The sequence below is a fragment of the Panthera pardus genome, unplaced genomic scaffold (assembly GCF_024362965.1).
Source record: "Panthera pardus isolate Hobbes unplaced genomic scaffold, ASM2436296v1 HiC_scaffold_21, whole genome shotgun sequence".
Lineage (NCBI taxonomy): Eukaryota > Metazoa > Chordata > Mammalia > Carnivora > Felidae > Panthera > Panthera pardus.
This window is the reverse complement of record NW_026526777.1, coordinates 15,952,312-15,975,604: the sequence shown is the minus strand read 5'-3', so window position 1 is coordinate 15,975,604 and position 23,293 is coordinate 15,952,312. Positions and strand designations below refer to the sequence as shown.

At 41.6% G+C, this 23,293-nt stretch overlaps 1 protein-coding gene across 3 annotated transcripts in view; it reads right to left on the bottom strand.

Annotated features, from left to right (window-relative positions):
* The window catches only part of USH2A (usherin), a 739,062-nt gene that overhangs the window by 37,662 nt on the left and 678,107 nt on the right, over window positions 1–23,293 (bottom strand). For all 3 annotated transcript variants that reach the window (XM_019465619.2, XM_053908979.1, XM_053908980.1), the window contains exons 62-64: window positions 20,110–20,337; window positions 14,095–15,611; window positions 11,026–11,347 (exon numbers count right to left, since the gene is read on the bottom strand). In XM_019465619.2, the coding sequence (XP_019321164.2) occupies window positions 11,026–11,347; window positions 14,095–15,611; window positions 20,110–20,337 (2,067 nt within the window). The remainder of the gene's footprint in view (window positions 1–11,025; window positions 11,348–14,094; window positions 15,612–20,109; window positions 20,338–23,293) is intronic.

The following is a 23,293-nucleotide window of genomic DNA, read 5'->3' as shown; positions in this document are numbered from 1 at the left end:
CGTGTGAGTGACAATGCCCTGGCCTTTAAATTAACTTGTTCAAAGTTTATAGCCACCCTACTAAGGTAGGTCCTTTCACCCAATTTTATGGGTAAGGAAACAAAGGCTTAGGTTTTATTTAAAAAAAACTTTAGTGTTTCTTTATTTCTGAGAGAGAGAGAGTGAATAGGGGCATGGGAGGGACACAGAGAGAGGGAGACACAGAACTTGAAGCAGGCTCCAGGCTCCGAGCTGTCAGCACAGAGCCCGATGTGGGGCTCAGACTCACAAACCAGAAGATCATGACCTGAACCAAAGTCATACACTTAACAGACTGAGCCACCCAGGCTCTCCAGGTTTAGAGGTTTTAAATTCCTTGCTGAGACTACAGAGCCAGTGAATCCTGCAGCCCAGATTACAATCTGAGTCAGTTTATCTTTGCAAGGTCATGAGTTCATGCCCCTGATGGGGGTGACTTGAAGAAGCTGTGGATCAGCAGAACAATTACCGGACTCGGGTCTGAGTTCTGACCCTGTCATGTTTCTAGGTAACTTGCACGGTCCTTCAGACTCCTGATTATACCGAAGCATGAGCAATATCTATCTCACAGGACTACTGAGATTGATGTGCAAGAATGTTTTTATAGGGTTCCAAGGAATGGGTTGGTGGTAAGTACATTTATAAATATCAAGATTTTGAAAGACCCAGAGCTGTTTACAAATGCAGTTTGGAGCAACAATGGGGTGAGTTTAGGGACACAGTCTTTGGAACCTGAATCTCAAGTTCAAATTCAAGTTCTTCGACTTACCTACTATACCTTGGGGCGTGGTAACTAATCACACAATGCATCAGATTTCTAAATGTTCTTATTAGTAATAGCCTTTATTTCAAATGGTTGTTATGAGTTAATACATGTAAAGTTCTTAACACAGCACATAGCAAGCACTAAAAATATTAATGGTTCTTATATTCTTTGTGTGAAAATTTAGGAGAGAGGGACTCAATGACTTGGAAGAGAAAGTGGGACTAAGCAGCAATCCTGTAACTCACTTCTGGGTTCCATTTAGCTGGGGTGGATCAACCATAGATCTGAAAACACTTCATAGCATTATGAGCTCAGGCTGCATCTGTGTGTCTTTTTCCAGGTACTTCTCTTTTCTAAAATGTTGTGGGTTAGAGCAAATTAAAGCCTGGCTTTTGAGAAATATCGTTCCGAGATAAAAATTTGCTTATTGGATAGCGTTCTCTACTTTGCGTTATTATCACTTAAAATTTCTTAAAAGCATCCCCGAATCTAAGCAAAAGGAAACAATGGAGCAATTCACTGGATTCTTCAGAGAAAAGAATTTTATCTCCGGTTCCCATTACAAACATGCCATAGGCATCAAGGAGAGAACTGCACAGTGTCCAAGATGCTTTTAGGCATCTTAGTAATGATCAGATCCATCAGCAGATAAATCAATTCACAAGAGAGAGTCTCAACCATCGTCTTAAAGATTTCAATTGAAAGCATGTGATTTACTGAAGCGTCTTAACGTCTTGGTTTCTACCTGTAGATTTGATTGCTTCATATAGACCAAGACATTTATTTAGAATTTAATGGAAATATACCATCAGTCCAAGTACTTAAGTGCAATCCTCCTTAAGCCTTCAGATTTACTTAGTGTTTTATCAATAATCATGGAGTGGCGAGCCAAAGCTTGCCAGGCGATCCTCTAGCGTGGAAAGGATTCTTCGTCACATATTGAGTGAGAGGCAGCACCAATCTGAAGAATGGGGGATATGCTAAATTGCCTCCAGATCCATTGTCTGCCCTGCTCTGTGCACTGGGGAGTGACTCTGCAGACTGCCTTAGGGATCTTCTCCTCCCTCTGGCTTCTTTCCAGTCGGATTTGACCAAAGGAAGGAGAGAGTTCAGTTTTTTAATTTCTCCTGATCCCTGTCTTTGGCATCCCGGTTTGGCAAGCCTGCACTCTTTCTCTATGATCTCAGTTTCTACGGGGGCAGCCCCGCCTCACTGGCTATAGCATTTGCTGGGTTCCGGGAACAGCTTCTTCCCCTTAGGCCTAGAAGGTAATAGCTTCTGGCTTTTGCTAGTCCCTGGGTACTTTAACATCCCTTGTTGATTCTCTTAATCCTGCCTACACCTCCATAAATAGCCTTTTCATTTAATTCTCTTCAAAGGCCCCTTTGAGTATGCCATCTGTTTCCTGCTGAGATCCTGACACCGGGGAAAACATTTCCAAATCTGACACAGGCACCAATAACAACGGGTGGGCTGAGATTGGCATTTGATCATAATGAGCATGGAGAGATTGGAAATAATTTTTTGAGAGACTGAAGAAATAGAGGAATAGTGCCTCCTCATGTCCGCATGGAATGATTTCAGTCAAGTACCACCTGTGCTCCTCAAGCCTGTCTGGCCAGTGAGTGGGATCGGAGGGGCCATGAGACTTTGGTGTGGAAATTGTGCTGTCCTGAAGATAAGGCATTCTCGGTTTCTCCCTCTTTCTGCTGCACCACCACTCAGATCTTTCAAATATCTCTCTTCATAGCTTATATTACCAGCTGTATATACATTTTTAAATGTTTATTCATTTATTTTGAGAGAGAAAAAGAGAGTGTGAGGGAGGGCAGAGAGAGAGGGAGAGAGAGAACTCCAAGCAGGCTCTGTGCTGTCCGTGCAGAGCCTGATGTGGAGCTCAATCTCAAGAATCGAGAGATTACGACCTGAGCCAAAATCAAGAGTCAGACTCTTAACTGACTGAGCCACCCAGGCGCCCCATCCCTATATTTTTATGGATACATTATTCATGGGTGTGTTTGTCTTATCAACTAAATGATAAGCTCCTGAGGAAGAGAGTTCATGGTTTCTACCCTCCTGCCCCAGTCCTAGCAACTAGACATCCATTTTGAACATGGCAGGTGCTTAATAATACATTATTATGTATTCAAGTAACAGGATAAAGTAATGGGTATTTTTCTTTCCTGGATATTTTTATGGAACCTACACTTCAGATGAATGTGGGGAGCCTTGATTTTCACACTGAACAGGAACTGTCAATGAAGAGCCATGGGGTGGTTGAAATTACACATTTTCTGCCTTCAGCAGGAGAAAATTTGGTCGCATTGAACATTTCATGTCCAGCATACAAGCTTCCAACACAAAGATACGAGGATCAATATTGGCTTAAGTGAAATATACATCTGAATTGCATCAGCATGAGGGTGAGAACCAACACACCCTCAGATGAATAACTTGTCTCAAAGGCAATGTAAAGATTGCCAACAATCGAGCTTAAGAATAGAGTCCTAAGGGATGCCATGAGAGAGAAAAAGAACAAAAAGACATGCACACATGTGAACTAGAGCATGCTCCTGAGTGTGCTCACACACACGTAGGTAGAAATGATCTCCAGCTGGAACCAAAAGCCGGATGGCAAAAAATGACACGGTCCCTGGTCTCGTGGCAGAATTCAGACTTTTATTCATGGAAGTGTCCTGATGGCCTTCGGTCTGAGCTATAGCACTTCAGCACTAAAGTTTTAGAATGAATTCACTGTTTGAGACAGACAATATCAATAAATCATTTAATACCTTGAGCTGTGGGAGCTGGGGGTGGAAGCAGCTTAGTTCTTGTGGGAAAGACTAACCAAACAAAAGCCTCCATGCTGGTCAGAAATACGTTAGCGAGATTAATACCTAATTAAATGCAAGTCCAAAACCAAACAGAAAACATGCTCAATAAGTTTTCTCTAAAAGTGGTATGGAAAATGCTTAGGAACACGATAGGATAAAGGCGATAGCAACAGAAAACGAGCCATCTGAATCGCATAGCTAGTCACAGAAGTGTAGACTCAGACTCAAAGTTGGACGGAATCTTAGTCACGGGTATGTGGGTAAGGTATTCTTGTCCTGAGAAGAGAAGTGGCAAGGACAAAGAAGATTGGACCACTTCACTGAAGGGGCATCACACCTTCAGAGCCAATTGTGCTCTTGGTTGGAGATTTTTTATTCTAGCAATTCATTAATGACTCACTGATAGAGACATAAGAGGTTTTTTTTGTTTTGTTTTGTTTTGTTTTTTAACCTGGCTCTTTTCTGTCTCAGAAGAAAGTATCTTGTACTTTTAAATAGTAGGGGCTGAGGATAGAGTGGGGAGATGCAGCAGTCATCCCGTTAGGTATATAAGATCTCTTAGTTCTTCTAACACACCCATTTTGTTTTTTTAAAGTGAGACTATGGGAAATTAAGTATCTTGTCCAAGCTGTGTTATTTCACTCAATTTCTTGATCTGGAAAACAGAATGGCTATGAGCTTCTAATGGGGAAGAGCCTGGGAATTGTAACTATTTTACAGTAGCATGGTGGGTGTGTGCAGTGTGCTGGGAAAGCCCTCGTTTCTGGCTGAGAGTGTTTCCCACATATTCATAAAGCCCTGGCTGTAGGAGAGGGGCCCTATGACTAGGCCTATTAGATCAAAGTCCTCCATTCTTGGTCACAGGAAGGCATATGGCACTAGGGGGTCAGTGAAAGTCTGGCTCTTGGTTGACTTATGCATACTGAGAAAGAGAAGTCCTCTTTCTACTCTGAGGTGGGAGGGCAATAATATTAATAGCTATCATAATTGTATTGGGTGAGTAGTTCCTATGTATGAGACACTGTGCTAACCACATCCATTTATCAACTTGTTCAATCCCAAAGCAAGTTCATGAGTTCAATGCTGCTCCAATCAACATTTTAAGGACAAAGAAACCAAGGCATAAAGAACGTTTGAATCAGACAGTGTCAGGGGTGATTTTCTCCAATGCCCGGAGAGAGTCTGGTGTTGGATGAGGCCAAAAGGAGACAATTTGAGATGCAGGAAGAAGAGAAGGAATGAATCTGACAGCTTTGAGTTCTGTACCCCAGGCCCCTGTGGAGGTCTGGTGTTTGCACCTTACCCTTGGTTTCAAGGAATTTCTTTGGTCCCTTTCCCAAATGGGTGAAAAGAAACAATATCTTTATGTTTAAGTTAAAGGTGGCTTTCTATCACTTGTAGTAAAATAATCAAGATACATTAATGATGATGTAAGTTTTCTCAAGAACCTAATGGGACTCTTATATGCGGTAAATGAAATAAATTGTTATTTATTTACATTTATATTTTATAATATATTTATAATTTATTAAATACATTTACTAGTAAAGAAATACATTGGGTTTCATTAGGAAACACCTCACCTCTACTGGTGTTTCCACATGTCCATTTTGGTGGTAGAGAACCATACAACTATTGATTGTCTGAAGCTGGTCTCATGAAAGCACTTGCTTTGATACAACTTAAACACTATTAGAAAATGAAATTGTTTAGGATCAGAATATATTCTGTCCTGTTTTACTAACTATAGATTAAATCAAAAGAAGATAAAATTTGATTTGGAGTTTTTAAAGTGTATGGTTATAAATTCCCACCTCTTAGGCTGCTAGAATTTAGAACTGGGGAGAACTATTAAACATAGGGGAGGGGTGCCTGGGTGGTTCAGTCAGATGAACGCCCAACTCTTGATTTTGGCTCAAGTCAAGATCCCAGGGTCATGGGATTGAGGTCCCTGTGGGGCTCTTTACTGGGCATGGAGCCTGCTTGGGATTCTCTGTCTCTGTCTCTGTCTCTACCTCTCTTCTGCACCTTTCCTCTGCTTGAGCTCACTCTGTCTCTCTCTAAAATAAAAATTATAATTATTATTTTAACTCAGGGGAAAATCACTGGGAAAGGTTAATTTGCTCCAGGATCCAGAAATAGAGAAGGGCTAGAAGCTGCTGTCCTTTCTGTCCTCCCTTCCAGCTGTCACCCGCACCTTGTGGGGGTGCACAGAGAGGGCCTCACTAGCCCCCCCTGCAGTCTTCAGACAGATGTTTCTGGTGGGAACAGTGAGAGTCCCCTAGTATGTCTCCTTCTCAGCCCTTCCATCCTCTTCGGCATAAATTTTTGGACAGAATTTTTTGGAGGCAGGGTCGGTCTGTTAGAAAACAGCAACCTGCCATCCCGTGTGGCCTTCCTCAGCACCGGCCCTATCAGACCCACACTTAGTGAGTCATAGAGTTTCCTCTGAGGCTGACCTGTCACTTCTCAGTCACCCAGTTACGAGGCACCGGAGGCCTCGGAGATCGTGCGAGTGTAGGTGCTTATTGCAAAAAGCTGTCAAAGTGGGGAAGTTTCAGAAAAACTAATTAAGTCACTGACAGCATGATTCGGTGAAAGGGGGAGCCATGGCAGGCCCTAGCAAACCCATGGTGAGTCATTGCCTTAAGCGAGAGTATGAATATGAATGCACAATTACCGGGAGCTGCTCATTGGCCCCAGCTCACTCCCCGCAGGTCAAAATTGAAGCTGCTTATGGAGTAGACTCACACACGGGTCCCTCTCCAAAGCCTGTGCAGAGACTACCGTCTTAATTTGCTTGCTGAACAATTAAGAGCTTCCCCACAGAGAATGTGGAGGTTTATACCATATATGTCAGTACAGCCTAATTTGGAAAAGTTGAAGACAGAAATGAGCATTGCCCGTGAAAAGTATCTCTTTGCGTTCGTAAATATTCCGTGGAACAGGAAGCCTGTAATCTCCATTCAAGGAAAAGGTCTGTGCATTGAAGAATTTTGTTCAGTAAAGATGCATTTCATTTATGTATGAATCACACATTTTACAGAGTTTTTGAGAATTAGGTTTTGGTAAACTAAATTGTATTTGAAATTCAGTGAGAATGCTTGTTCTCTAAAGAGACTCTGTGCTGTGTGGTTCTGCAAAGACACCCCATCCATCTTGTGACATAGAAAAAACCACTTCCAAATTTCTATGATTCATATTTCAGATCTTACAGTTTTTATTAAAGCTGATCCTTCAGAATCTCTGGAAGCTGTATCGAAATGAATCAAATTAGGAAAATGCCATTTTAAAGGTGCTGAATGTTCTCTTACTACCAAAGACCAGGTCTCCCAAATGAGAAACAAAACAAAGTAAAACAACAAACATCAAACAAAACCCATGAGCAAGACTAAAAGAAATTATATGATCAATTGAAACATAAACTTTGCAGATAATATATTCTGCCCCCTTTCTGGCTTCATACCACAACAGTAGGACTCTTGTTTGGGAAAGTCATGGATAGACCAAGATGACCATGATAGACTGAGGTAAATAGGTTGGTCATCAATTATCATCACGTAAATTCGGCACTTGTGGAGAGCTGGCTTCACTTATTTAGGCAATCGGTTTATGATGGTTTAGGACTATGATTCTCAGCCCTGGCTGCACATTAGAATCACCTGGGGACCTTTTGAAACGCACTGATGCCTGGACCCATCCCAGAATCAGAACTACAGACTGATGGGGCCAGGGCATCGGGAACGTGGTTAAAGTTCCCCAGGTGATTCTAATGTGCAGTCAGGGCTCAGAGCCACTGAATTAGGAAATCACCACTTGAAGATCCGGCTTAAGTAGCATAGCAACAATGCTGTACCCTCTGGGGTAGTATTTCTCTCTCTCTTTCTCTCAAAAAAAAAAATAGAGTTATGGGCCATCTAAGCTGCTTGTTAAAAATACAAATTCTGGAAATCCCCACCCTAACGCCTTAGAATCTGCACTTTGAACTTGCTTCTTGGGTGATCCTTTTGTACTAGAAACACTGGGAACCACTTCTTTAAGATGTTCAATATTGAAGTATCACTGAAAACTTAGAAAGTGCCTGTAATATCACATGACTTTTGCCCACCTTCAAATGCAACAGTTATCAAGCTGGTTATGTGAATTGTTGTAAGGTAAGTGACATTGGCTGGTTCTCACTCTTCAGAGTTTCCTGGAGTGAGGGAATCCCCTTTCTCTAAGTAAGAACATAGTTTCTGTCCCTTCTGTCCATCAAAACTCATCCATTCTATACTCTTTTCTCCCAGAACTCAAACACTGGTCAACTGATTGGTGAATTTATTCTAGTCAGTGCTGTCTTGTTTTTCCCACATAATAAATTTTGTCAGATACCAAAACAGAAAAGAGTACAATGGTGTAGGGTCATATAGGAGGATGGGCAATGGCATCAGACACCCTCCTGGTATACCAAGTGGAAGGTTACCTACCCAATTACAGATCATCACCACCCTTTTGATGAGTAGGTCTATATCTCTGGGCAGTTTCTCAGTTCTTTGGTTTTATACCATACCAATACAAATCACCTCACAAATACAATCCTCTGCAGAAGGGTCAAATCATTGACAGATGTTGGGTGAACTGATGTCTCTAGGGCAATGAAGGTGTTTTCTGAAAGGCAGCTTGCAGATGAAGTAACCCTCAGACAAATTTGAGAGCAATGCAAATTCATCTCAACGGCAAAACGTTCTTTTGTAAAAGGGAAATCAATTCTTGTAGTACATTACATCCTAAATAGCTTCTGTGAGATTACTCAGGGTCTATATAGACTCAGCAGTTACACAGGCTAAATAAATCCAATATTTTAGTTCATTTATTCCAGCATTTAATCTATATTTTTCAAAATATTTCCTGTGAGGACTGAGTTTGGGGCAGATAGTCTAGATTTTACCCTCCTGCTCTCTATCCTTATATTGTAACAAGGTAGGATTAGCTAGTAAATGAAAATTTGAGACCAGTTTGTTATGAAAAACCAATGAAATGCACCCATTTGGGTGGAAAGAGTAAGGAGGAGGAACATGACACAGAGCTGACAGGAAGGGTTACAAAAGGAACAGCATAGTCTGAGTCCACTTTCCTCTGAACTATGGGTCCCTTGGCTCCTGCTTGTCCTTAGGTCCTGTCCTGTTAAGAAAACTCACGAGAGCTAAGATACATGCATGGGGTTTACCATTCCTTAAAAAAACTGGCATAAGACTTCTATGGATCACGAGGCCAGTTATTGAACCCGATGACACAACATAATGCCAAAGAAGCTATAATCACTGGTTTACTTTCAGTATCTATGGGTCGTTTTTTGTTTTTGTTTTTGTTTTGGTTAATGTTTATTTATTTTGAGAGAGCGAGAAAGAGAGAGAGAAGGAGAGAGCATGAATAGAGGAGGGGCAGAGAGAAAGGGAGAGAGAGGATCCCAAGCAGGCTCTGCACTGTCAGCCTGTAGCCTGACATGGGGCTCGATCCCATGAACTGTGAGATCATGACTGAGCTGAAATTAAGAGTCAGATGCCTAACCGACTGCCCAGGTGCCCCACAATGGGATATTTGGTTTCGTCTAATTAGAGGCTGAAGATTTCATGCTGATTCCATTCAGCTCTGTCATAAAGGTGTGCTTTTATTTATAAAGGAGACTAGAGAATTGAGAATAAAAGAGTCTTTGATAACTTGACACTTTTTAGTAAAGATATAGAGAAAAGAACAAAAGGATGGCCAGCCACAGAGACTCTGGCTGTTTCCAACTGTGGTATCACTAGGTATTTTGTTCCTTCATAATATAAACCATAATCCTCACCCTAAACCCTTGGGGCCTGATGTGTTTTTAAATATTTTTTTTTTTTCAGATTTTGGAAAGGTAATACAATACATATATTGCATATTTTGTAATATCCTCAGAATGATCTGGTAATGAAACACAATATTTCTGTAGCAAACATATAAATATTCACATTAGATGGGATAAATGCTGCAAACAGTCTCAAGTTTGTTCAGACTGAGTTTTGTTGCCAAATGAGTTGTGCCAAACCTAGGAAAAAACTCTCATTTTTAAGCGAGTTTTAGATTTGGAAATGAAAACAAGGGATTAGGGATATATACCCACGTATGTCTCCAAAGCATTCAAGAATCTACTTACATTTTCAATGTTCACTAAGTTCATTGGGTAACTAATCTCATACATTATTGGCCAAAAATACACTCTCCTCACACTAAAATATTACCTCTAATTACTACCCTCACTGATTTGCTCCACATATTTCTAGTGACTTAGTGATTTTATTACTTCTGGGTATGGTAAGTCATTCAAGGCTCAGTTTCCTCTTTTAACAACTTGCATTTGGCATTGTGCCTGGCACTGAGTGCTTGCAGCTTGCATCAACCAGCGAGCTTCGGACTCCAAGTGAGAAAATGATTCTGACTTAAGCAAAAGGGAGTTTCTTGGGAGAATCTGGAATTAAAAGAACAGTTGAATGATCGAGCCTGCAAATCGCAGGGATAAAAAAGAAAAGCTTTTGGATTGAGATTGGGGATATTTTATCAGGACTTCTCACCTCTGCCTTTTAAAATTGTGAGTCATCGTGCTGAGGATCAAGCCCCAGACGAATCTGAGGGGCTGAGCATGGCCCCGGTGCCCATCACTTGGTTAGGAGACAGCCTGACACATTCAGGGAATGATACTCCCACCAAACCTGGGCAAGGGGTGGGGGGGGGGATCATCCTCCCGGGGAAGTGGGGTGCTATCATAAGAGGAATCAAAAGCACTCTGGTAGCACGACAAAGTAAACCTAACAGAAGTCCTCTATAGATTTCAAAACGCTTTCCGAATATTTTTCTCAATTCTCAACTTTTTAGGGATATGCAAAGTCCGATTTTTTAGGCTGCTCTCATACAAAACTTGATTTGTCCCCATGAGCAGGTTAGCTGTTTTCCTCTAGACATTCCTCAACATTCCACATCTTTCTTGAGCACAGAGGGTGAAGGTACTTGCCACTGGGTTTTGCTTGATCTTGGTACAATGAATGAATTACTTTCAAAGTGATATTTTAACAAGGAGTGTTTCCTGCCAAGGCAATACTGACAGAGGGAAGCTTAATGGTAGAAACTACTTCATTAATAAGAAATGCAAATACTTCACCTGAAATTTACATAGGAATAACAAGCACATATCACATGGATCAAGAACCAAGGAAATTAAGAAGGCAAATGAATATGGTCTTTCCCCACTCATTTACTGCTTACAAATTTTTAAAGGACCTTATTAAATTCCTTAAGCCCCATGTCTCTTTAAGTGGCTTTTCATATTGCAAGTGATTTTTACAGGCAGGTGCTGACGTGCGCCTACAATCTCAGTGTGGATTGGTGATAATACACATTTCTTACCTGATACTCATATTCTGTGAAAGGCGACAGTTCAAAGTCCGTGAACGAGGTTGAGCTTCCGTTATAGGTTAGCACTGGATTCGATTTTCCGGGCTGAGTTGCTATTTGTCTTCTGTACAACTCATAATGTAAAACGTTTCCATTTGGCTGAAGCGGTCCTGTCCATAAAAGGGAAACCAGGGGCTGGAACCCCCCTGGTGCCATCCGTACCTCGACATGTGGAGGCGGTTGCACCTGGGGTGCGACCTCAGGGGTCTGTGTGGATGTCCAGTCACTTGATGCACACCCCAGCATGGTGCAGGCTTGAATTCGTACTTCATACCTTCAGGACACAAGGCAGAAACTGCCCATTATTGGCAAAATAGATTTTCACGGAAAAGATCTTTAAAAGACTGTTTTTCGAAGAGAAAAAGACAACTAAGTTCATGTTTATTCTTATCTACAGCTAGCCTTTTTAAAGAACGACAAAGTTCTATTTCCATGAAAATTTTAGAACATGTTAAATCATCCTGGCTTTCCAAACTAAAACAGATTCTCATCTGTCCGGAAAGGGGTGGGCACAATTCTTCCCTAAACAGGAATGTAAGGAATAAATGAACTTTCAAGATTCTCTCCAACATAAAAAAAAATTCTGGTACGCTGCAGAGTTACTTAACACAGTGATGACGAATGTGCATCTTGGGGGGTATGAACCAGTTTTCAGTAGCCTTGGGCTTCTTCTACATCTGCGGCTGGGGCTGAATGATTCCCCAGGAATGTTTCCAGGTCATGAAGGAACATCATGGAGTTAAAGTCTCCGTGGTAATAAATCCCCTCACCTGATACCTGACATCTTAAAACAGGCTCTCTTACACCACAGAAAGACCTTTTGGGGCCAAAGTTAACCCAGCTACACACTAGATTATCAATCATGGAGACACCTTATCACCATCCAGTTAAACTCAACCAATCAATTATGTTTTGCCTCGTAGTTGGTCTGCTGCTGCCTAGAAAGTTCTATTTACATAGCTGGGACTTTCCCTTTCCAACAAGAGGGGCTTTTGTTAGTATTAAGTGCCTATGGCTGCACGTAAGTGCTCTTTTCCCTCTGTTCCCATGCCCTGCTGATTTTACGACATCCTTGGTTTTCCCTCAAGCCGCAGCCACCTTTCTTTCCATCTTTGTTTCCTTTGTCTCCTACCTTTTCCTCTTCTCTTTTCTGCTTTCTCTCCTCTTACCACTGCTTTCTGTTCTCTTCCTTGCTTTTTTTCTATTTCTCCTTCCCTCTTCTTTTTCCCACTTTCCCTTCTCCATTACACTTCTTTTTCCTTCTTTTGTGACATCTTTCATTCCTGCTTTCTGCTTCTCCTTCCTGTCTGCTCCTCCCATGCTTATCTCCACCGTGATGAGACTACTGGTTTATGGGCACATCAGTTCGTGGGTGCATATGGCAGATCTGACTCCAAAACAATTCTGTGAAGTCAATTGTCCACACATGGATCGTTTTCCAGATTATCTGTGGCAGTTTTAAAATTCTGGCTCATGTGCCTTTTGCTACTTAGAGGATTCCCAGGCTCCTTCTTCCTACTGATCGGCTGGAGGTGCCCAGGAGGACACGCTAATTTGCAGTATCCAGTAGACATTAAGCTGCTAGAAAAACCACAAACTACATGAAGTCCAACTTCATCTACAAGTGAGGGGCTGTTTTAAGTCATTTACTGTCACTTACATCTTCAATTAGAGTAGAGAGTAAAGAGGACATCTCTTATCCCCTTAAATATCATCGTTGGGCTTATGAGGCTATCAAGCTTTTTTCCCCCTCCCCAGCCTGTGAGAAGTGCTCCTCTCACCTCTGGAAACTTTATTCTTCTCTAGAAATCTTTCTGAGTAAGAGTTTCAAAGGGGAGCAACTTGATACGATTTTTAAAACTTGCAGTTACCAGTCAGGTAAAAAAAGAAGTCAGAATAAAATGTATAGCTGTGCAGCTAACCTGGGTCTCTTTAATGCCCTGAATCAGAGTCAGATAAAAGGCAACTCACACAGCATGTGGATTAGCTATGAAAGATACCTACGGAAGTTTTAATTACTGTTTAATATTTAATGCGACCTTAAATAATTGTCATGAGTAGATGCATAAGACCATGAATGTTTCATTTAAACAGCACTATATATCAGAGATAATTATAGGAGGGATCTAATCTACACATCAGTAGATTACAATAATAGCTGAATTTTAGCAGTGGTGGTTGGAAATCAACACTCTTTCAGCCTTTAATTTTTTTTAAGTGGTTCTGTTCATTTTACTAAATTTTAAGCATAAAATGTCTTTTATTACTCTTCTCCTTGGGGATGTAAGTTACTTAAAATGTGATGGGGAAAGATGCCAAGTAATTCTTTAAGCTATAGGAAAAGGGCCAGTGGGAAGGTTCCTTCGTGTAGAGAGAGACACACATCCATGCACGTCAGAGAGCCCAGAGTAGGATCAGTGAGACACATGAGCTGGCAAAGTGGCACCGTCCTCGGAAGTCATGAGATCAGAGCTGGGGAAACCCTAAGGGGATGAGGGTATAGAGTCAGATGAGTCTCATTATCCCCGGCACAAGTGCTGGATTCCGTAGAAAAGGCTCTCCCCAAAACAAAATTTGGGTCAGTCCAACTCTGGCTGGTAATAACTCTCACTGGCACCTTTTTGATCTTTAAAATAATACCCAATTTTTTTCACAGCCTGGGTCAGATAACCCCATTTGGGCTCTCAGAACTGTCTAGGGGCCTGTGTGTTTTCAGGAGGGTCTCAACTCAGGGAAGGGGTCCCATCTCTGTATCGCTTGTCCCAGACATTGTGGTGAATTGCAAACATTTCTGAAAAAAACGGACTCTCAAGGTACCACCTGCAAGCATTTTGCTCTCTAGAAGTTATGCAAACAAGCTTTGGCCGGATGAGGATGTTGTTAGTCCACTGTCAGTGCTTACATGATCAGGGGTTGGGGACATCCTACATCTCGTTTTAGAGTTTTCATTTACACTGTGTAAGGGCTTACACTATAGAAAGGACAGTGTTGCTCTTAGAAAACCCGGAGTCGACCACCTACCTGTGAAATGGCTTCAGCTGGTCTACTACGAGTGACTGTGTGTCAAAAGACTTATGAGTTGTGTTTATGTGTATGGTTTTTGTTTCTTTATCAAATAGCTCTCGGAGAAAGAGGGTGTAGTTGACGATATCGCCATTTGTCCTCACTGGGGCATCCCAGTTGACTGAAATCTCTTGAGGGCCCTTGGCCTTCAATTTTGGGGGTTCTATCCCTGAAGGCGCTGAGGGGCTGGTTCTGTCTTTGACGAGTGGACTCAAAACCCCACCTTGGCTGTTGTTGGCGGCCACCGTGTAGCCGTACTCCACACCTGGGGTGAGAGTGAAATCATGATAGCGCGTTTCCAGGCCAGTGTAGACAATGGTTCCATCCCGTCTAAGTTCATAACTTCTGATCTGGCCATTTGAGTTTCTAGGAGGTTTCCAGGTGATCTCTATTGACTCTGAGCCTGTGACTTGCACTTTTGGAGGGTCCATGTTCTGCGGTGGGGCCTCCATTGTCCAGGCAGATTTCGATGCGCTAGCTGTACAACCTCCTTTTGTGCAGGCCACCAGGGAGAAATCATACTGAGTATAAGGCTGCAGGTGGGAAACCAGCAGGGACAGGCCCTGCCCAGCAAGGTACTCCTTCCCGTCCAATCTCAGCAAATATTTAGTGATCTTTCCATTTTGAATTGATGGCGGTGACCACGATACATTTATTTGGGTAGCACTGATGACCCAGAGAGCTGGAGGGCTGACCCCGGCTGGAGCTGCCTCGAGGGTCGTAATGCTGGTGGGTTTGCTCGAGGAGCAGCCTCCACTTGAACAGGCGATGACCGCATAACTGTATGTGGAGAACGGAAGCAGCTCTTCATCGGTATAATTGAAAGTCACGGCATCAAAGCTGAAAGGATAGAGCACTCCGTTCCTTTGAAGTTTATACGACTGGATAATACCATTAGGCTGTTCTGGCGGGATCCAGGAAATCAGCAGTTTTGGGGGATTCGTAGATGCATAGGCTATTTCAGGGGGAGAGACGCCTTCTGGGGGCGCCTGCATTGTCTTTACCACACTCCAAGAGCTCCAGGTGTGACCTGCCGAATTCCAAGTGTGGATTTTATATTCACACCGCGTCCATGGTTGCAAACCAGTGTCAGTATACATAAATGTGTTCCTTCCTGTATTATATTCCGTGAAAACAATTTTCTCATCGGCCTCGATTGTCTGATTTCCCCAAGCTTTTCCCTCAAAGCACCTGCGAATCACTTCATAGCGAATTATCTTTCCATTTGGGTGTATAGGCTCAGACCAGCTCAGCTCAATGCTTGTGGGTCCCACAGACTGGATGGTAGGAGCCAGCTGAGAGTGGGGAGGAGCTTCATCTGTCCACAGAGGCTGGGGCACTGAGTGTGTACAGCCAGCCCTGGTGCAGGCCTCCAGGGTCAGTGTGTAGAGAGTGAAAGGGTCCAGGCGTCGGAAGAGAAACTCACGATTCAGGCCCGCGTACTCGAGGATACCCTCACTGAAGACGTTGTATGCCTGCAGGAAGAAGAGAAGCAGAGGGAAAATAAGCCTATGTAGCCTATGTGTAGCCTATGATTTCTTGGTGTAGCTATTTTGTCCCTTTTACCCTTCTCACCCTCCAATTTTTCCTTTTGATGATCCCAATCCAGATGAAGCATTCTGATATTAGTTTCGGGAATGTGCTCTTTTCCAGTTACTGTAACACAAAAAGTCCACAAAAAGTCCACAAAAAAAGGAACAATAGTTTTCTTTGCCTTTTTTTTTTTCTAAACGTTGGGTATCATGTAAGCACATATCTAAAAGCTAAGGACTATTGAAGCTGATTCTTTGGCTTAAAAAGTGCTCATAGGGTTTCCTCTTATTTTTGTTTTTTTAAAAAGGAACAGTATTCAAATACCCTGTTTTATAGATGACAAGCACTTTGGGTCTCATTCTGAGTGGGGTAAGAACTATCTACATTGTCTCCTATGGCATTTACTGGGAAATGGAATTATAATGCTTAATCATTTGTACCAGGGTGCCAAGCCTGAACATGTCTGTGTATCCATGTGTGGGCACACATACATGCACATATATACATATGGATGTTATACATATATACACAAATGTAGATGCAGACATTGATGAGTAGAAGGTGGAGAACCCCTCTCTCCCCCTCCCCGTATTCTCTCGCATGCCTTGGAAGAATTGACTGCTCCTTTGGAGCAAAGTGTTCTTTTGTTGGGGAAAATCCTCTGAGCACTCATTACAAATGTAGAGCAAATTTTCATTCCATATTATTCATTGTTCTTTGGGAAAGATGGGAAGTAACTCAACTTGAATATAGATGTTTTTGTATAGTGATTTCCTACCCTCTTCCAGCCTCAGTGCACCTGAGAGATACGATACATTCTTGGGGATGGTGGTGACTCCCTAGGGTGGCGTCCCTCAAGTGGGGCTGGGACGTATATCAGAATCTCTTGGGAGGCAAATCTAGTTTGAAACATTCTCACGGGGAAACTTAACTTCGACTGGACTGTTGATATACTTTAATGTTATTTAAGATGAAATAGCCTAGACTTTTGGAAATCTGTTTATGTTGGACTCCCATATTTCAGTGTGATTTTTTTTCTAGCTGGGATCCTAGTGCAAGCTCACACCCCTGAGGGAAGAGAAATAGTATATTTTCTGAAGAAAGCTCAGCTTCCATAATCAAATTGAAAGCCTCTATGAGTCACTGAGCCCCTTCATATTCACCTAGCAAATCTCTATCTAGTATTAAATTTAGCTTTCCCTCTGTACCTTAGCTTCTCTCTGGGTTTGGGAGAAAACACTCAGATATGCTGACTGGTCTCACTTTAAATTTCTTACTATAAATGTTAAGTGGGTGATTCCCACTTGTAGTCCTGTTCTATTCCTCTGTATGTTTGCTCTTTCATTTTCCAAAGTGATGCTTTCATATCTTCTCTTTTCCCCAATACCTGCCAACACCCTCTTCCCTGTCTCACAGGTGGCTGTTGACAGAACCCTATATTTGATTGGGAAAACAGAAGCAGTCAGAAAGGAATATTCTCATGTTATATATGATCGTCACCGTATCCATGTGGATCTAGACTTACACTGTTCACCCTCCTTCCTCATTCTATGGATGAAGTATCTCTGCCCCTGTGTGGCCCACCTGAGCCCTGGATCCCATGTCTCCCTCTTCCTACAGCTCTCACTCCTGCCATCATTCTCATTATCTCTTGCATCACCGATTGATCTCCCTCTACTGGGCTATTTCCATTAGTGTTTAAATGTACTCTAGTATCTTTCATTGATTTTTAAATAAAACTTCTTGACACTATAGTCCGCCAGCTACTGCCCAGTTTCTCTGCTTTTCCCCTATACTCCTTTAAAGAGTTGTTTATCCTCAATTCCTTCTCTTCCCATTTTCTCCTCAGGCCATCCCAACCAGGTTTCTCATTTCACCACTTGATCTCCTTGTCAAGGTCAAAATGATTACGTCATTTCCTGATCCAGGATGACTTCTCTGCCCTCATTCCACTTGATCTCTCAACAGCATTCAACAGACTCTTGCCACAGTTTTGAGATGCCCCACTCATCTACTTTTCCTTCTACCTCACCTGCCTCTTCTCAATGTTCTTTGCTGGCCCCACTTCCTCCTCTAGACCTCCAAATTTTTGTATTCCCCAGAGCCTGAGCCTAGTCTCTCATCATCTTTAGTTATATTCTCCTATGTCTGATTTCCTCCAGGCACATGGATTTGCACACCACCCATATACTATAAATACCTATAAATATAGGTATATTTATGTTTGTGAAGAACTGCCTTGAGAATTCTAGATTTCTACCTCCAACTGCCTACTTACCCCTTCAAACCTGTAGAATTTCCACCCTTACTTACCCAGTCAAGGACTCAGGGCCTGAACTATCCCTTTTCATTCATATTTCACATCCAGTCCATTAACAGATCTTGTGAACTTTGCTTTCTGGATGTATCTCCACTCCACCCATGTCCTGTACCCTCACAGCACCCACTCATTCTACCCTGAGTTTTTAATATCTCCTAAACTCAACTGGTCTTCTTAGAGTCCATTTTCTACATAGCAGCCAGAGTGATTTTGAAAAACATGAATTTGATTATGCTACTCCTTTGCCTGAACCCTCCAGTAATTTTTCATTGCACTTAGAATAAATTCCAAACTCATCACAGCCCACAAGGTTGGGCACAGTCCACCTCCTACCAATCTGCCAATCTCATCTTTCTCTCCCTCCCAATGCTTCAACCACAGTGGCTTTCTTCCCTTCATTTGAACACACCAAGTTCATTTCTGGCTTCAGGCCTTGCATTTGCTGTTCACTTTGTCTGAAACATTTTGCTCTCATATCTTCACATGACTGACTCGGTCTTGTCATTCAGGGCTCAGCTCAAATGTCAACTCAATTCAAGTGATCATCCATTCTAAAATAGCCTGAGCAGGCATAATTATATTATTCTATTTAATTTTCTTTATAGTATTCATTCTGCTCTGAAATTCTCTTGTTTATTTGTGTACTAGCTTTTTGTTTGCCTCTCTGTACCCCCACCATTCATGCGCACACACACACACACACACACACACACACACACACAGGTAAGGTGTGTGATAGCAGGGATCTTGCCTGTTTTGTTCACTCCTGAATAAATGCCTGGTACTTAGTAGAAGCTCAATAAATATTTGGTGAAATGGAAATGAAGATAAAGGAGTAGATATTCCTATTGTCAATCATGCCAGGAAAAGGCAGACACCAGAATGGGAAACAAACACTCACAAAGGGAGGTACTTCGATGAGTGTGAAAGGATTCTTTTCTCTGATGAAATCTTAGGGCTCTGGCTTGGATTTTAAGACCACGGATCCTCCGGGTTCAGCCTCCTGTACTAGAGTAGGGGAAGTCAGGCTCTGTCACATGTAGCAGGCTTGTAGAAAGCAGCCTACTTCTGCTGCCTGTGGCAGGCCTGGCACTCAGCTGAGAGGCGGCCATTGGGCTAAGCAGCAAGGCTGTTACATGGAGGCCCACGAGGATGGGCCTGAGCCTGTGAGCTCGCATGACAGTTCTAAGTTTTTGCTGTAGGTAGTATCTGCTGTCATCTTCCTTACAGGGTTTTTAGAGAAGCTTTCAGCAAAGTTGCAGCTTAGTCTTAACTGTTCTGTGTGGAATTGACAGGGGACTCCTTGCCATCTTGAGAGGGAGTGGTAAAGGAAGGCAGAGGGTCTAGAGCAGCTGCGGGCTGGGGAATTCTGCAGAAGGTAGGTGATGAGGGCCTAACTGCTGGTCCAAGACTAGAGGCAGTAATAGACTGACTGGTAAGTCCCCCTACCGTTGGAGAGGAACATTAGAGAGGGAGACGAAGGCTGGCTTTCACATGGGTGATTATTCAAAGTATCTAAATGCAGTCTGATAATGGAAATGCAACTTTCTTTGTGCTCATAGACCAGTGAAACGTGAGACATCTATGACATTAATAAGACGACTCCTCATGGTTCTGCATGGAGGTGGGGGAGTCAGCAGACGTGTAGGGCTTCCTGTCCTCTGCTTAGTGAGCTCTGCTCAAAGTGTAAGTTAGGCAAGTCTTGAGTAAATAACTGGGCAGGGTAATTCAGGAGGCAGTAAGAACAATCATTTAGGGTTCAGTTTTAGCGTGACTTCCTGACTTCAAATTGCAATTCAGTCATTTGCAATGTGGGCTTGGGCAATTATTTAGCCTTTATTATGCCTCATGAAGTTTAGTGGTAGCTACCTCGTAGTGTTGATGTGAAAATTAAATGAGATAATCCACAGAGTGCACTTAGCTCAGTGTTGGGTTCATAGCAAGCATAACACACGGGAGCCAGTTTTCTCTGATCTATGATTAAGTGCCTGGAGGAGCGATCAAGGAGAATTAAACCGACTGTGAAGGGTGTTTTCCCACAGTGACATGATGGCATGTCAGGGCTCATCTATTTATCTGGAGAACACCAAACATGCCTTCATATTCAGGGTAGACGTTACCTTAATCACACCATTGGTTTTTACAGGCTCTGACCACTGTAGCAACAATGCTCGGCCGTTCTCTTGCTGTTCCACTGTGAAGTTGCTCAGTCCACTTGGGGAAGATTCTAGGGTGTGAACCATGGTCCAAGGGCTTGAAACTTCTCCTGCCTGGTTTGTGGCCACAATTCCAATGTGATATGTTGTGAATGGTTCTAACCCAAACAGGTGGGCTTGATGGCTTGTACCCTGTAATGAAAATTAACAGGTTAGTTTTCTTTTAGGAACTGCTCATAATTGCTGGGAGGTCATTCTCTGACCAAGGTACGTGAGCAATGGCAGCACAAGCATCACAACAGAGTTTTGAATTATTAAGAAAACAATGTGGGTTTTTTTCTTGTTCTTCCCACCTGCATGTAATATCTAATGTGTGATTTCAGACATTTGCAATGCATAGATCAAATAGGATCCTTGCCTTTACAGAGCTGGCAACCCAAAGGATGTGATATATAACATAAAGAAAGAGTCTTGGGGCGCCTGGGTGGCTCAGTTGGTTAAGCGTCTAATTTCGGCTCAGGTTGTGATCTTGAGGTTTGTAGGTATGAGCCCCGCGTCGGGCTCTGTGCTGACAGCTCAGAGCCTGGAGCCTGCTTCGGATTCTGTGTCTCCTCTCTCTCTTCCCCTCCCCTGCTCAGGCTCTGTCCCTCTCTTTTTCAAAAATAAATAAACATTAAAAAAATCTATAATGCTTCAGGTCAGTGCTGTATCTATCTCACAATGGAGACCCGTGGCACCAGGTTGCAGGACAAAGAATGGGATAATCCTAAGGGTTTGGAGAGTTAACTGAGACAGTCCTAATTCTTTTTCATTAATCTCTTATACTATTTGTTTATACCTCCCCAATCTCCCTCTTGCATTCTCTTGGTGCATATTTATATTTTACAAATGCAATAAAACAAACACAAGAAAACAAAAACAACAAGCTACCTGAACTATAAATGAACAAACACCTTAGAGAAATCTACTAGTGATAAATATCTGAAGATATTCTCATTTGTTAAAAACACCATGACTAAAACTATAAAACTTACCAAAAGTAATTGTTAGTTAGGCTTTGAGAACTTGGTTTTTGTTGATTTAAAAGGAAAAAAAAAAGGATAGCAGAATTAGTTTTTTTTTTTTTTTTTTTCTGCTTGGGGAGAACATTTAACATATTTTACATCACTAAAAACCGGAACTAAAAGTCTTCATGTTTGAGAGAGCCCAGGGTGCTCTTTCTACATCTGGGCCAGATGGATATGTCTGTTTACAGATAGCAACTATGACTGCAAGTGGACCAGTAATGTGTCTATGGGTAAACACACACACATGCACCCAGACACACACACACACACACACACACACACAGATACCCAGAGACACACAGAAACACATACCCAGAGACACCCCCCCTCCCCCCCACTGCCACACACACAGGACTTTCTGTTTTGTACAACACTCATTGAATGTAAATAATCATGAGGAAGTTTTGACTGGTTTAATGGGATATTCACACTTAACGGTGTGTGAGATCAGGTTCAGTTTGTTAGATGTTTAAATATGACAGATAGCTTTCAATTGTCCTTTCCTCTCTTGTTGCTGGGTACAGGAGGAAGAATGTGAGGTAGGGAAGAGGAAATTAGTTCTAAGAACAGGTACCAAAAGCATCGAATGAAGTTATGTGAATGGAAATTCTCCTTAATTTTGAGACACCCAAATATAATTTTGAATCTAAAACAAGTTGGTAAAATTGAACTGAAATATTTTCCAAAAACCTTGTTAGACAAAACCAAAACATCATAGAGATAATTTTTGACACCCTTTCCTCACATTCTTGGTTATAAGTTTCAACTGTTTAATGTCTCTTCTTATGTGTTAAACACAAGCAAGAAAATATAATTGCCTGTATTTATCAAAAACTTGTAAGTTAATTTTCCGCTCTCAATAAGTCCCATTATGATATTACATGCTAACCTCTTGAAATCTTTTAATATTTAAACATTTGCTAAGCAACCAGACTCTGAAACAAATTTTATAGAAATACTAATTTCTCTTTTTTAAAATATTAAAAGTTAGATCATAAATATTTAAAACTTATTTCTCCACAACATTGGATTGGTCTTTTAGATAAATATAGCACAGAACTAGAATGTCCATAATGAATATTAAATCTGAAGATGCTACAAGTCCCGATTACAAACATTCTTTTCTGATAAATGATTCCTTTTCTGTAGAAATAGGGCAAACATGGGCAAGATTAATAATGCAAAAAAGAAAAACTCTTTGTTCAGAATATCCAGTAATAGATGCCAAAAAAGCATAAGCTCCAAAGCAAATAGTAATCACCTCTAACAGATTATATATAAAAAAGGTAGGCTGTTGGGGGACATTTAGAGATAGCTTTTGTCATAAGAAACATGAAAAGCATGTGGGCTATAAAGCAAAAACATATGTATATTGTCAATAGCAGCACCTGCTCAATTACAGTTTATTTCAGGGCTGAGAATTCCATTCAGCCCCTAGATGGCAATACTATCAAACACTTTTGGTAACATGAGTACTTAATGATTAACAACCGGCATTCAGTCATCCAACACACTCCAGGCAACCATTAAAAAAATAACAAAACTGATTTCATTATAGATCCTTTTAATAAACATTTATAGCTCAGATTCTCAGAAAGCAAAAGTATTCAAAATGCGCCAGACTCAAAACCTCCGCCATCTAATGTAGAAATATGACCTGCTGATCTCAAGTTGAAGTTCGTGCATGCCTGCCACCTAGATTACTCCTTCAAAAGGTGATTACAATAGTTGTGCTTACTTTGGTTTGTATCTTAAAAAGAAAAAAAGGAAAAGGAGAATCTCATGTTGTAAATGTAAAGGATAATTTTTATATCATAAATTTATGCTGAGAACAGGTTCCAATAATATGTTGTTACTCCTGAAGAGCTACAACACACACACACACACACACACACACACACACACACACCTTAAATAAAGCTCATTAATAGCTGTGCTTTTTGTCAATGTTTAGTAAAGTCCACATGAAAAAAAATGAAGAAAATTTTAAAATGGCAAGACAATCCTTACCGGTATATTCTTCAACATTTAAGAAAATCATTTGTATTATTCTCTCTTGAATGGATTTCCAACACCAACGT